This window comes from Homarus americanus, unplaced genomic scaffold, assembly GCF_018991925.1.
Source record: "Homarus americanus isolate GMGI-L3 unplaced genomic scaffold, GMGI_Hamer_2.0 scaffold11150, whole genome shotgun sequence".
Taxonomy (NCBI): Eukaryota; Metazoa; Arthropoda; class Malacostraca; order Decapoda; family Nephropidae; genus Homarus; species Homarus americanus.
The window spans coordinates 1,553,438-1,569,091 of NW_024720555.1; the positions used below are offsets into that span (position 1 = coordinate 1,553,438).

Below are 15,654 nucleotides of genomic sequence, written 5' to 3' on the forward strand. Positions count from 1 at the left end.
AATTGAAAAAAAAGTAATTTCTTATGTATCAGATTTGTAAATTAACTTAATCCCTTCACTATGGGGACATCACTTTTAATATTTTATTTGGCTAATGCTAGATGATTTTATTCAGCACAGAGGAGAGTCCGTACAAAGTTATTAAACGTAGTGCTATGCCATTCAAGAGAGTTAAGATGATTGTAGTTAAAAATATAGTTCATCATCGTGTTAGTAAGGGAGCTGATGTAATTTTTGTTTCATCAGGAGATGGCGGTGATGTCCTCAGCCACGGCTTGTGCCCCCATCACTTCCCACAACACCTCAGGGGGATCCATCAGCAACCTGGCTACCTGTGCTGTGGGTGAGAGCATGGTTGGTGGTGGTAAGTCAGAGGGGGTAGGAGGCCTGGCAGAGAAGCTTCACGGCCTCACAAGAGAAGCTCCTCTCTGGGACACAACCGCTCTGACTCAGAAGCCTCCAGCCGCACCAGGACGGGTATGCTCTGATTGTTGTTGCTTCCTCAGGGCTGTACACTACCTCCTGCTGTTGTTTTTATTCTCTCCTTCTCTTTATCACTGATTTTTTCCTTTATCATATTCTATCTTCAGTCATACTTTCGTGTTTCTTTTTGCTATGCTGTCATATTTGGAATTAAAACACTGTACTGTATCTAATATATGAGCCCATGCTTTTAATGTTAACCTAACCGAACCGAACCTAACCTAAACTGACCGAATATTAACATAACCTAATCTAATAGAATATTAACCTAACCTAACACACTCTCCCCTGGTAGCTATGAGGGTGGTTAATCTTTAAGTATGATAAGATGGGTCATAAAATCTTCAGATGATCCAAAAAAGTATCTCGTCCTTGTAATTGATATACCCAGCCTTGAGAAACAAATATTAGGAGTGGTGGAGACCTTCCCAAAATATTTAAACACCCACAACAGGCCTAAAGAAGATTATCGTTGTGACTATTACCTGTACAGTACTATATGTCCTTACAATTACAGGCAGCATTGGGGCATGTGTCCATCCCCTGGTGACTGTGACCCAAACTAACAGCTATACCGACGGCAAGGTGGAGAAGAGCACCGACTCTTCGCCCTCACACTCCCAGATGTCTCGCTCGTCCTCAAAGAAGTCCAACAATTCCCTTCTTGTTACCAATGGCAAGTTAGAAGGTAAAATGAGATAGACAAAGGGACTCATATCCGTCACGAATTTCTCCGTTTCCATTCATACGTACGGATCATCCAGCTATGTGATTCTTCCCAGCTGATTTGTATTTAATCTATCCAAGAATATGTTGTGTGTGTGTGTATTTTCCTGTTTTCTCTCATCACCTCTTATTAAATTCATAGTTAATAAAAAATTCTCACATATGAATAGTTCTATATATATTATCACCTCTTAACTCCCCACCTCCCCAATCTACTTCATTATTATCTACCTTTGTGATTCCATAATCTTATCTTCATCTCCTTAATCCCATCTACTCCATTTATCATCATGTCCCCATTTCTCACCTGTTACTTCCTGTGTCTCTTCTTCATCTCTATATCTTACTCATTATCCTTATTCTCATTTATTATCGTGTCCTCATTTCTTACCCTTGTCTCTCCTACCTCAGATGTGAAGCACTTGGTGAGAAAATCGAGTAGCATTGAGGTCCACACTGTTCGAGTCAACCTTAAGGACATTATCTGTTACTTGACGCTGTTGGAGGGCGGCCGACCCGAGGACAAACTGGAGTGTGAGTACCTTCTTGTCCCCCCTCCCCCTCCCCACACACACCCACTGCTCCACACCTGCTGTTTCATACTGTTGTCCCACACCTGCTGCCTCACTCCTGTTGTCTCACACTTGCTGCCTCACACCTGTTGTCTTACACCTGCTGCCTCACACCTGTTGTCTCACACCTGCTGCCTCACACCTGTTGTCTTAAACCTGTTGCATTCCTACATCTGTAACTCTGTGTGTAACTTGTTTTTGTTTTAATTATTTGGAGTACAATTATGTTTGTAGTGTCACTGTCCGCCAGTCAGTAGCTATGGACAGACAGACAGACAGCCACTCTGAGTAAAGTATATACATAATGACCATATACATTAATGGGGGTAGACAGAATGGGATGTTACCATACTAAGAGACTGTTATGGTGAATTAGGATTGGGACAAGAGAAGTGTAATATTTTGTCCATTTCCGCCTATAGTTATGTTCCGGCTCTACGACACGGACGGCAACGGTGTACTCGATACTAACGTGAGTACCCAGTGATTGCCCAGTACTATCCCTGCCCCTGTTGATAAAAAAAAAAAAATGCCTCCAATATCACTACGGTATTAAGAAAACGTCATTCGGGAATAGTTTGGGAAGTTAATAAAGGGATTAGAGTACTGTGCTCGATATATCATAACGTCTTGTTCCATTCACTACTGGGATTCCACTTTTAATGTTTTATTTGACTAATGCCTCAAGATTTTATTCGGCTCAGAGGGGAGCCCATACACAAGGGATTAATGGACTGTTAAGAGCATGGAGGCAAAAGTTACTGCAGTACAGATAAGATGATTCACCATACTGCAAAGAATACAGATCATATTCCTTTCCTGTGATATATTTTAGTATCCAGCTGAAAAACTCAAAAGATACAACTTTGAAAATATTACTGTATGTTGACTTGTGGATCTGTCTCCTCATAACTTGAATATAACTCTTGCTTTACAGGAGATGGACTGCATAGTGACTCAGATGATCCAAGTAGCCGACTATCTTGACTGGGATGTGACAGAGCTGAGACCGGTGAGGAAAAATTTATTCCCAGTGGATAGGACATTTTCTCACTGTTGTGCTGGGTAGATGAAGGTGATCCCTCTTTATTCATATCACCCCACACAAAACTTTCACCTAATTTCTCTACAGTTCTCTTTACTTAAAATTTAGTTCATCTTCTGAGTGCCCAGTGTTAAATTATTTATGCCTATACTTCCTACAACCACTGTCATTGTGTACAATCCATATTCATAAGCTTTCTTTCAGTTTTTCGGGAATATCTCTGTGTCTTATGCTTCTTTGGTCGACACTTAAGATTTTTCATTCATTTACTACACTTTTGGGGATGGGGGGCCAATTATCAGCTTACTAGTCTTTCAAATTCTCCAGTAAGTTAGTACAGGAGGAAACGAGGGACACTGAAGAAACCTGTGTGTTTGGTGGTGAGGGTCACACTGATAACACCTTCACATGTGCTTGTGGCCAAGGCTTAAATCTGACATTTTGGTATGTGTTTTGTTTATATGTATACATGCATGTGTGTGTGTGTGTGTGTGTGTGTGTGTGTGTGTGTGTGTGTGTGTGTGTGTGTGTGTGTGTGTGTGTGTGCGTGCGTGCGTGCGTGCGTGTGCGTGCGTGCGTGCGTGCGTGCGTGCGTGCGCGCGCGCTGCTCGTAACTCCAAATTATTATACAATATTCAACAAACATATTTATCATCACCCCACAGATCCTGACAGACATGATGGCAGAGATAGACTACGACAACGACGGCACAGTGTCCCTGCAGGAGTGGAAGAGAGGGGGAATGACCACAATCCCTCTCTTGGTGCTATTAGGACTTGACACAGTGAGTGGGAGGAGTGAGAGGTGGTACTGATGAGTGGTGGAGTGGGAGATGGTACTGATGAGTGGTGGAGTGGGAGATGGTACTGATGAGTGGTGGAGTGGGAGATGGTACTGATGAGTGGTGGAGTGGGAGATGGTACTGATGAGTGGTGGAGTGGGAGATGGTACTGATGAGTGGTGGAGTGGGAGATGGTACTGATGAGTGGTGGAGTGGGAGATGGTACTGATGAGTGGTGGAGTGGGAGATGGTACTGATGAGTGGTGCCCCCTACCCTTAACTGCCCTAACTGAGGAAAGAAAAAAAACTCACCTAACCTAGTCTAATGCTAACCTAACTTAACCAAAACTAACATAATATAACCTAAACTAATATAACCTAATGCTAACCTAACGTAACTTAATGCTAACTTAACCTAACTTAACGCTAACCTAAACTAACCTAATGGTAACCTAACCTAACCTAACCTGATCTGTAGGTGTTTACTCATCAGGTGAAACAAGCTTGTGGGTGGTGGGTGGGGGGGTGGACAGCTAATCTTCCCAATGTTCTTAATAAACTAAACACTATAATTAATTAACCTGATAAAGACCCAAGTACTAAGACCAATACCTTTTCTGACTTACCGTAGAATCTGAAGGAGGACGGAAACCATGTATGGCGGCTCAAGCACTTCAGTAAACCTGCCTACTGTAACCTGTGTCTCAATATGCTGATGGGGCTGGGGAAGAAGGGGCTCTCTTGTGTCTGTGAGTACTGCGGCATCCATGTTGGTATTGCTGTCTTCCTCCAGAGGGTTTTTTTATGTGTTCCTATCTGGTTATTTTTATCCTCTCATTCTGTGTAAGGAGGTATAGAAATCAGTGTGTGTGTGTGTGTGTGTGTGTGTGTGTGTGTGTGTGTGTGTGTGTGTGTGTGTGTGTGTGTGTGTGTGTGTGTGTGTGTGTGTGTGTGTGTGTGTGTGTGTGTGTGTGTGTGTGTGTGTGACCCTGTAGAACTCCCAGCAGTAGTCTTCTGTTTCTTTTGTCATACTTCTTCAAATACTGTAGTTGAGAAGCTCAGCCTTCTGCTTCAGGGTAAACAAATAAAATAAAATTAATAGATAGAGACAAATAATTTGCTCTTGGCAGGCTTCATCCTACACCCATTGTTTTTCCATAAGCACTGCTCTTTTTTAGTGACGGACACCTTTATAAAGTCCCCTGATTGCCTATAACAGTCTATCTAATTCCCTTATTATACAGAATATATTGTAGAAATTTCTCAACTGTCTCCTCTCTTTGTACAGTTTGTAAATACACGGTACATGAACGCTGTGTACAGAGAGCACCGGCGTCATGTATTGCAACATATGTGAAGAGCAAGAGAACCTCCCAGTCCATGTTACACCACTGGGTGGAGGGAAACTGTCCCGGCAAGTGTTCCCGCTGCAAGAAGACTATCAAGAGCTATAATGGCATAACTGGTTTACATTGCTGTTGGTGCCATTTACGGGTGAGTGTTGCTTGTGCTAATGTTGCCTTCTGAGTACTTGTATGAGTGAGTGTTGCTTGTGCCAGTGTTGCCTTCTGAGCACTACTAATGTCTTGTATGAGTGAGTGTTGCTTGTGCCAGTGTTGCCTTCTGAGTACTACTAATGTCTTGTATGAGTGAGTGTTGCCTTCTGAGTACTACTAATGTCTTGTATGAGTGAGTGTTGCTTGTGCCAGTGTTGCCTTCTGAGTACTACTACTATCTTGTATGAGTGAGTGTTGCTTGTGCCAGTGTTGCCTTCTGAGGTATAGTCATTACCTCAGCTTAATCTAGTGACAACATTCCCTTCTATACATTACAGTGAAGGGAGCAGTTTCATGCAACATAACATTGGTCCAACCATTATATATTATTTCATCTATGGTATATCCATTAGTTTTATGTCCCTCAAATCTTTTCATTACAGTATCAGTCTGTGTTCTACATACACATTGAGAGCTAACTATCACAAAAAAGCAGAGGTTTGACTCCTTAGCTAAACCTTAGTTTGATGTCTCTTATTGAACCAACTTATATCTGTCACAACTTCATATATAATGTGTCTTTTTGATGTATAATTTCGCCATTAATCATCTTACTGGCCATTCAGGTGGTTGGTCTATCCAGAAGGGAACCACAGTCTGGGAAACCTATGACTTTATGTAATGCAACCAGAGTGACATCTGCCATTGTTGTTAACCAAACTTTATTAGTAGGTGTTTGAGATATATGGACACTGACAATACAGTACAGTACACATCTCTGCTGGTCTTCAGTGTGTCGTCTTGTTTTCCTTACAGCTACACAACAGATGTGCATCCCAAGTTAAGCCTGAATGCAACTTCGGTGAGCACAGAGTTCATGTTCTTCCCCCTACAGCCATTTGTCCCATCGTCCTGGACCGCCAGAGATCCATATCGAAGGAGAAGAAAGATCTCCAGCGGTCTGAGTCAACACCAGGTGGACTCTGTGAAGGAACTGTGAGTGTTTCTTGTATCTTATAATTTATAGCTACAGTAATATATCTGAAATAAGCTGGGAGGGCAAATGTTCAGGTGAAATAAGCTGGGAAGGGGCAAATGTTCAGGTGAAATAAACTGGGAAGGGGCAAATGTTCAGGTGAAATAAGCTGGAAGGCAAATCTTCAGGCGATCTCAATTATTTTAGGGATATATTGCATACCCGGTACTTTCTTTTACTTATTAATATGTACATGAAAGGAAAAAAAATATAATATGATTTTTTGTATGCAAGAATTGGAACTAGTACTCGTAATTTCAGATACCAGTAGTAGTCGAGGAACCTTGATGCCAGTGTGAACTAATGAACTAACACTGTATTGAATGGATCAGATAGTAGCAGTTAAGGTACTCAACTTCCCAGCAAAACCGTGAATTTTAACTCCTGGTTTCTGCAGGTTTCAGCCCCGATGTCCTTCCAGATCACACCCCTCCCTGGAACCCACCCATTGGCTGTCTTTGTTAATCCTAAGAGTGGGGGGAGACAAGGTGCCAGGATCCTCAGGAAATTTCAGGTAAGGAATAACATTTCAGACCGAAGACATCACTCCGGACATAAACCAAAAAGTATTATTGGTCAGGTACAAGTTTTTAAAAAGCTAATTAGTATAATTTCAGTTGCATCAGTATGTCTAGATTTCCTTTTGGCATCAAGTTACTGTATGTTATATCCTTTTTATACTTATTTATTGACAGTTCTAATAATTTATTTTGTGAGGGCAACAAAATTTGAATATGATCTTGTTTTAAGTGGCATATATTAATGTTATACTAAACCTTACTCCTTTATTATAAATGTGAGTGGGGAAAGTTTGTCTCATTGGCCTATAAATTTAGATACAGTGGGGTATGCTATAACGAATCTAATTGGTTCTAGAACCTTGTTCGTTATAGCATTCGTTCGTTATAGGATTAATCTGTTCCAGGCCCCCAAATACAACCACTTAACACTGAAAAATATAATATAAAATTGTAAAAAATTGTAAAAAAGTGCATAAATATGCATCTAAACCCCTGAAATAAAGAATATCATTAATACTTGTAATACAGAAACAATAAATTAGTAAAAAAAAAAAAAATTCTTTTTAATAATGTTTGTTGTAGGAGTTTCGTTCGTTATAGCATTCTCAATTTTATAGGTAAAACCGTTCGTTATAGGAATATTCGTAGCAAGATCCGTTCGTTATAGTATACCCCACTGTAATTATTCATTGCTAGGTAGGCTTGGAGTGTCCCGGGTACAATACCAGTGATCTGTAGAGCATAACTCAGCTGCTGTATCTACTTGCCTTCATCAACCCTTCTTATGAGTGCCCTGTACAGTATATTGACTCAGAGCAAGAACAAACTTTTGGTAAGACTACAATAAACTATGACTTGATCAATTATAAATGTAGTGTCAGCTTCTATACAGCTTTAAATTTTAATATGAACATTTGGTACTTGATAATGTACCGTTGATTTATATCTGAAGTACCAAATAACTTGTAGCCCACTTCTCTCTCAATACAGTACCTGCTAAACCCTCGCCAGGTGTACAATCTAGCAAAGGACGGCCCCTTGACCGGCCTCCAGCTGTTCAAGGATGTCCCAAATGTTCGTGTCATTGTGTGTGGCGGTGATGGTACCATAGGGTGGATCCTTGAGCAGATGGGTAGGTCTGCTTGTTGTAGAGGTACAGTAGAGGAGAGGCTTCCTTAAACAATACAATGATGTTAGCAGAAATCAGGTTCCTTAACTATTTTATACTTGCACATTCTGCTTTCTCACTCCATATGTTCACCTCTTTGTTTCTTCAAGGCCTTCTCCTTCATGGCATGGTGAGCCTTACAACCTTTCCACAATAATGAGATCTCAAAACATTACTCTAGGCTTTTTTTTTACATGCAGGCAGACCTCTTATAATGGAACCTCGTCTAATGTATATTTGTTTGACAGACATGAAAAAGGTATTTATTTAATGAATATAATTATGCTTTATCTCTTAGATAAAAAAGAGGACAGTGTAAACTGTCAATAACTTTATTCACTTATAGATTTTTTAAGAATACTGTATGTTCTCTTTTTAAGTCTGTGCTTTTTCCAGATAAGGTGCAGTGGAGCCAGGCGCCGTGTGTAGGCATCATCCCCCTGGGTACTGGTAATGACTTAGCTCGCTGTCTCAGGTGGGGCGGCGGCTATGAGGGAGAGAGTCTTCACAAAATTCTCAAGGTATGACATAAACTATTGGTGAGCTGTTTCGTGTGTTACTTAGTCCCTCGACCAAGAGGGGTTTTTGGGGTACAGGTACATGGGTAATTACTATACTGTACTTGTGACTCTTGGGATATTTTAATTCGTTTTGCAATGCTAATTACTCACCGATTTTTCAAGGGTTTGTTTTTGGTGTTTTGTGTTATTCTTTATATACTGTACTTAAGTACTGTACTGTACAGTTCAGTATTAGACACACCCTGTCTGTGTTTCTTTCCACACTATTGTCAATATTGTAATTGACAGAAGCTACACTGAAATTATTTGTTTTAATTAGAATTTGCATGTGTCTCCCTGCTGTAGTGTAGAGCCAGATACGTTAATATAAACTTAAGCCATAACACTTGAAATACTGTACAGTTATAAACAAGAGTGCTGTCACCTCTCTTGCTGCTCCATGAACCAACCTCGAGATCCAGGCTTGTGAATCCAAAGTATCCATGGACAGAATAATGCATCTTTGTCTACTGCTTCAGGTTCATGAGTGTGAATCTTGGGGTTTGGTCATGGAGCATCAGGACTTTTGTTCATGACAGTATATTTTGGTTTAGTAAAGACTCTCAATTGAGGAAACTTTCTTTGTTAATTAATATCTTTTTAATGTGTGGTATTTTGGTTGTATTAATAATGTTATCTCTGTAGAAAATTGAGAAATCATCTGTAGTAATGATGGATCGGTGGCACATCGAGGTGTCAGAACAAACGGGAACTCAAGAAGAAGGTGAAGTGGTTGGGGACAAGATTCCTTACAATATCGTCAACAATTACTTCAGTATAGGTGTGGTGAGTAGCGTCGATTATATTCAATTTTTTTATTTTTTTGGTCAATAACTACTGGTGTGCTGCGGTCCTCTTCGTATGTGGTGAGTCAACATTAATTATTCTTAATGTATTTGAGATGAATCTTTGTCAGCACTTTAAGTATGACCAAAAGAGTCCATCACCCTTTATGGTTCTCGTTGTTTTTACATACAGATGTTTATTATCATATACTGTAATTTTACTGTACCGTATATGAACTGATTCTATTACTTTATGTCTTATAAGTACTCTCTGTAGTTTTATTAGCTTCCCTCCCCAAAAGGAAAATTTTAATAGCATGCAGAATATTTCAGTAGTTGTGGTAATGTTGCTTTTGAGTCTCCTGTGCTGTGTTATACTATATATTTGGTTGTCTTTGGTAGTGGAGTACTGGTGATAATTTTGTGTCAAACAGGATGGATGACTTGGCCCGGCTACATTATCACAAACTGCTGCATTTTTCTGATTAGAGCTGTTGAGAACCCAGACTCTAGTATCTCCCTGTGTACCTTCCTGCCCCAAACTTGAACCTGATGCTTGCAGGATGCAGCTATTTGTGCGAAGTTCCATCTTGAACGAGAGAGAAATCCTGAGAAATTTAACAGTAGAATGAAGAACAAATTGTGGTATTTTGAGTATGCTACTTCTGAGACTTTTGCTGCCTCATGCAAAAATCTTCACGAAGACATAGATATTATGGTGAGTATTTTACATTATTTTGTCTCTATAGGAGCATTATTGTACTGAGAATTGGCTTATCTTAAATACAGTACTTTGTATTATACATTTTCAGTCACTTATGTGAAAATCACCGCGTGTTCACTTCTCAGTGGCAGCCAAAGCAACATACAAAATTCTTCAGAAGATGTTTTAATATTGCTTTTAGGTGTTTGACACTTGAAGGTGTCGAGGTAGTCAGTAAAAATAGTGTTTGGGGATGTTTATGTATCGCCCTAATATTAGTATAATAAACAAAGGCATACACAGTAGAAATAGGTGCAGTACAGTACAGTATTTTGTAAAGAAAAACAAATATAACTAGAAATTTTGATTGCTGTTTGTGACAGTGAAAGTTCTGATTCAGAAATAATTTATAAGCAAGACTTTGAATTAAAAATAAAAACACAGTGTGTGTGTGTGTGTGTGTGTGTGTGCTTTTAGGAAAACTTGCATGTTATAACCTTTTCTTAATGCTCCTTACTATATCTCACATTTAAGTTGTATTGTCATAAAGATATTAATAATTGAACAATGAAAACCCATTTTATATAACTGAGGGGATGAATTGAGTGACCTGTGACATCTGCCACTGCTAATTGCTCCCTGTATTGTATAGCTCTTGGAGGAAGTGGGATCATCAGGAGGCAGCACACTTTGGGATGATTGAGAAGCCTTTATTGTACTCACTATAGTACTTTTATGTGCATACTTAATTTTTAAAGGTGTTACAGTACAGTACAGTCTCGCCTCGACTTACGACATATTCCACTTACGTCAACCCGGACATACGACGGCCATGGTCGTATAAAATATTTTTTCACATTAAGTATTTTCGAGTCCCGACGTTAGTGATCGCGTTGTGTGCTGACAAAATTTTTGTTCGTAATTCCCTTTAAAATGGCTGGCAAGCGTAAAAGTGAGAGTTCCCGTGGTGCTGAGAAGAAAAAGAGACACCCATTTTAGAATTTCTATGTATTATTTTCGCCTTTTCGACTTACGACCAATTCAACTTCCAACCCGGTCGTCGGGACGGAACCCTTTCGTAAGCCGAGGAGAGACGGTACTTGTAAATGAATTAAAAAGTGATTCAGTAATTTTTAGATGCAATTTTTTCTCTTAATTATTGTCTTCACTTGTAGTTTACCCTTTCCTCACCTTATGAGTATTTGTTGTGTATTTACTAGTATTTTTATGGTATCGTTTTCTTCTTAATTTATCTCCACAATTATATATGAAGTATCATTAGACACTCCAATCATCCCAGAGATTAATATGAGCAATTCTGTGACAGTGTGATGGCGTCTCTCTGGACTTATCAAATGGACCTTCGTTACAAGGAATTGCAGTGTTGAATATACCGTACACTCACGGTGGCTCCAACATGTGGGGCGACAACACCCTCAAGAAGAGACATAAAACAAATAAATGTAAGAAGAAAAAAGACAGAGAGAGAGAACTGTCAACATCTTCGTTTACTTCTGCTGATCTCACCACTGCTATTCAAGGTAAAGTATGCATGTGCTCGCTCGCTCTCACACACACACACACACACACACACACACACACACACACACACACACACACACACACACATACACACACACACACACATCACACACACACACACACACACACACACACACACACACACACACACACACACAGTTTCATTATTCTTGTCAATTCATCATATAGTTAAACATTGCAATAAATGCAGTATATGCAGTACTTTGATTAGTCATCGTCGTGAAATTTATATTTACAGATCAAAAGATTAACTTCAAACAAATAAGGTGAATTTGGTGTCAAGTTAAAGGTAAAAATAATTTGAAGTTAAAGCCTTGTTTTAGTCAATTGTTGTTTTAGGTAAGTTTAATTTTCGTAAGTGTCATCTAAATATATTGAAATATTTCTGATTATTTTTTCATTTTAACAGATATTGGGGATAAACTTATTGAGGTAATTGGACTTGAAAGTTGTCTTCATATGGGCCAAGTGAGAACAGGCCTCCGTGGATCAGGTCGTCGCCTTGCCCAGTGCTCCTCTGTTGTTGTTAGGACAAGAAAGAAGTTCCCCATGCAGATTGATGGTGAACCTTGGTCTCAACCGCCTTGCACAGTGAGTTCATGTACTGTATCAATTAAGGTTCTTTGATAATCATCATCGACCCTTGAAATAATTATCACACATTTAGAATACTGTACTGTTTTTAAAATGCAAATTACACTGTGTAAGTTTTAAATCATGTTTTTCTACATTTTACCCTAAATTTAGACTGACTTTATCATTCAAACACGTTACTTTTCACTTTCCAGATAGAAATTATTTTTCCCCAAAACACTTGTGCTTGAGTGCATATGGCCAAATACAGGTTTGGTTCAAATTTGATACAAATGTACGGTACTGCTCGACTTGCTGATTAAGAATCTAGGTTAAAAATGTCAAATTCGAGTACAGTAATTACAGTAGTGTTAATTAAGGAAAACTTTGTTAATGACACAGGGGGTCCTTGTTTAATATCTCCCCAGTTACTGTTGTTTTATTATGATTGTCATAGATGAATCAGGGAAGGTGCCTGTTTTGTGTTGCTTTGTTTCATTATACTGTAGTGTCTTGGACCATTAGCTGCTTCTGTGTAACTGCTTTGTGTTGCAGAGGACCCAAGAAATATTTCCTGTATTGTTTTTTGGATAATCGACCTCCAAAATGTCTAGCAAGTGATAATGCAGTGCCTGGCACAGGAAAACCAGGAAAACAATTACCTTTAATACCAATATGTAGGTTATAAGGCGCTTTGATGCTGGTGACCAAGGTGTTCACATTTATTTATTTACTTAATGTTGTTTAATTTTGAGTCGCAGTTTTCAGGAACATAAATAAGTACTTAAGTGAGGACTTCCTGTACTTGTAAGGTGTAAATTATATACAGTACATATACTGTATAAGGGTAATGAATATGAAGGGGGTATTTTAAGCCTGATATTCTCAAGTTGAATCTTACTGATTATGTTTGACTTAAATTTTATTATTTTCATCTCTCAGATACACATCAGCCACCACAACCAAGTGCCAATGTTGATGGGTCCAGGAACTTGTAGAAGAAAAGGACTTTTCTCTTTCATCCATAAGTGACAGGGGGATTCTGGGGCAACAAGGAGTGCCTCAAAGTGTCCTAAAGATTCTCTCAGGTTTTCTAAGCTTAGATGTCTTGCACGAAGGCCATGAACCAGGTGACTGTCAAATTTAAAAGTCCTCAGTGCAGGAAGTGATTGATCTGAATACCCAAAGACTTCCCGGTAAATTTCAAAATGATGAGAATCCAGATAACATACAGTACTGTACCAAGATATTGTATTTATTCACACTCAGAGTCAAGCTGATGAACTGACATGTTAGCTTGAGGATCTTTGGTAGAAATTTATGCTATTAAGGAGAGATATAATGGGGTAGGATTGAACATAAAACTATAAGCAGAATCAAATTGAATAGGTTGTACTGTATTATCTGGCCTTTAGCTTTGTTGGAGTTATAAATGAAGGTGCTATTCTTGTAATATGTATTGGTTCATTTAATCAAAGAGAGAAAAGATTTATATGAAAATAACAATGTTGATAATCACTATACAGTACTGTAAAATAAATGAAATGTAAAGGTGTTTTAACATAAATCACAAGATGATATAGTACAGTAATTAGTGCATGACATGGGAGGTGCTTCCTAGGTATTGTTCATGACCACAAATTGAAAGTTTATGTAAGATACAATATATTAAGATTCAGATTTATGTAAGGCAAAAGATTAAAATCAAACTAATACAGTATAAATAAAAGCAGTGTGATATATATACAGTATATAGTACTGTACTTATTTATACAGATATCAAATTTAGATAGTAATTCAAGAACTTTCATTAAGGTAGACCCTCATATTAAAGGTACAGTTTACTCTTTAACAGCCATTTTTCCAAGCAACAGTAATAATAGTTTCCCTGGCTACATTACTCACCAGTCCTATTCAAGGATGTTAAGAGTATCTATACGAGACCTTCAAGTACAGTACAGTACATGTTTAAATGCAACACATAACCAAAATTACACGTCATTCCTTGTGCTGCTCTAGAAGCTCAGACTAAGTTGAGAAGACCTCCTATTTCACACTTTTTAGATGATTGATAACTTACTACAGTATAGATGATAATTATGTTAAGATACAGATAATAAGACTCCACAGTACAGCACTATGCTCATCATCATCATGCAAGTAATTCCAGACTGATGATTTTAGGAAGGCTTCATGATCCCAGTACTTGAAACTTTTAGTGGTTATCTATATTATTTTACTCTGCAACATAAGACCAAGAGGAAAGTGATCATGTTTTGACTAATGAAATCCCAATAATGATTCTTTAGAGAGGGAGAATCACAATTACCTGTTGAGTAATTGTAATGTCGTAAAACTATGAATTCTCTCTAAAAGAAAAAACAAACAGGAAATTAGTTTTATCATATCTTAACTATTGTGATTGTGAAGCAGTGAATGAGTTATGTTGTGTGTGCTGTGTTTCCAGGAGTACACAGGTTCCTCAGGTTTCATCTTTTCGTTTTAGATATCTTTAGAAAGTGTTGCCATAATACCTTTTTCTTGTGTTTTTATTTAATATTTCTCATGTTAACGCTTCTGGCTGTACTGTATTATATTTCTGCGGTGTTGTAAGGAAATAATACTTGACGTGTATTGAGACTTGACATAAAAGTCTGATTTGTTATAAAAAACCATTGAATGATAAATCTCAGCCAAGCTCAACAGCCACACTTCCTGGAGGAGGCAGCACAGTTGTTGCTGCTGTTATACCCACAGTACAGTATCCAATAACCACATAGAAATATAGTATTTTACTTCTTAATTATTAAAACAATTATTTAAGATTTTGATGTTACCATAGTACAGTACTAGCTACAGACTGATCACCAGGCGGCTGAAGATAGTGTAAATATGAGGTGTTCATCTCTTGTAAAACTTAATGCAAAGATAAAACATTAACAGAATATAATTTTTATGGTGAAGAAACAAGTACTACAGTACAGTACTGATGAAAAGTCTTTGATATCTTGTATTATGATATATTACTAGAAACATTTATATTTTAGCAATACCATACTTAAGCCATTAGTCTACCATTATTTACATATACAGTAGTTGTATAGCTAAGCTAATATTTATTTTTATATGCTGGTGAGAACAGCATAGATACAAACCAAAGAATCTCTCATAATAGAGCTTTGATTTTCCAAGACTCACCTCATAATAATAATAATAATAATAATAATAATAATAATGATAGGCTCATTATTCATTTATAGCCATAATAAATTTCAATGCATTTGTAAATATAAATAAATATATTTCTTATTCATATAAAAACCATGAACTAGACCTAAGCAGGAAAACTATCAAAACCTGCTAGATAGTGCATTCATTTAGTCACACTACCAATTGGTTTAGTAATTAGAAATATCTATTTAATCTTTTCATACAATTTCCAGTCTAAAGTATAAATAGCATCAGTCTCTTTATGAATTATATATGGTACAGTATCATAAACTACTGTATTGTTCAAACATTTAAATCTTTTTCTTGGTATAATACAGGGTGGCTGCCAGACAGGTGCTGATCCTCTAACTCTTAAGTGTTCAGCAGCTAAAGGGTTACTCCACCAATGATAAGCAAGTATGCCTCACAGT

General features: G+C 38.0%; 1 protein-coding gene across 3 annotated transcripts; it reads left to right on the forward strand.

The window, feature by feature from the left end:
• The first annotated feature begins 368 nt into the window (after nucleotides 1-368).
• LOC121860600 (diacylglycerol kinase 1-like) lies at nucleotides 369-14,472 on the forward strand. 3 transcript variants are annotated; one of them, XM_042357788.1, is made up of 17 exons: nucleotides 369-477; nucleotides 1,001-1,171; nucleotides 1,621-1,743; nucleotides 2,204-2,253; nucleotides 2,719-2,793; nucleotides 3,492-3,611; nucleotides 4,240-4,357; nucleotides 4,897-5,102; nucleotides 5,921-6,100; nucleotides 6,538-6,654; nucleotides 7,652-7,793; nucleotides 8,226-8,350; nucleotides 9,035-9,175; nucleotides 9,737-9,892; nucleotides 11,205-11,418; nucleotides 11,850-12,031; nucleotides 12,956-14,472. In XM_042357788.1, exons 2-17 carry the CDS (start codon nucleotides 1,108-1,110, stop codon nucleotides 13,043-13,045), a joined length of 2,103 nt encoding a protein of 700 aa, XP_042213722.1. In that variant the 5' UTR covers nucleotides 369-477; nucleotides 1,001-1,107; the 3' UTR covers nucleotides 13,046-14,472. The 3 variants fall into 3 exon arrangements, with proteins under 3 accessions (XP_042213722.1, XP_042213723.1, XP_042213725.1); XM_042357789.1 differs by having other exon boundaries at nucleotides 1,001-1,159; XM_042357791.1 differs by lacking the exon at nucleotides 9,737-9,892.
• The last annotated feature ends 1,182 nt before the right edge of the window (nucleotides 14,473-15,654 follow it).

Excerpts from the sequence above, each read along its gene's own strand:
- LOC121860600 (XM_042357788.1), top strand. The coding sequence starts at position 1,108 with ATGTCTCGCTCGTCCTCAAAGAAGTCCAACAATTCCCTTCTTGTTACC. Across the intron at positions 2,254-2,718 it reads ACGGTGTACTCGATACTAAC|GAGATGGACTGCATAGTGAC; the intron begins GTGAGTACCCAG and ends CTTGCTTTACAG. Across the intron at positions 6,101-6,537 it reads GTGGACTCTGTGAAGGAACT|GTTTCAGCCCCGATGTCCTT; the intron begins GTGAGTGTTTCT and ends TGGTTTCTGCAG.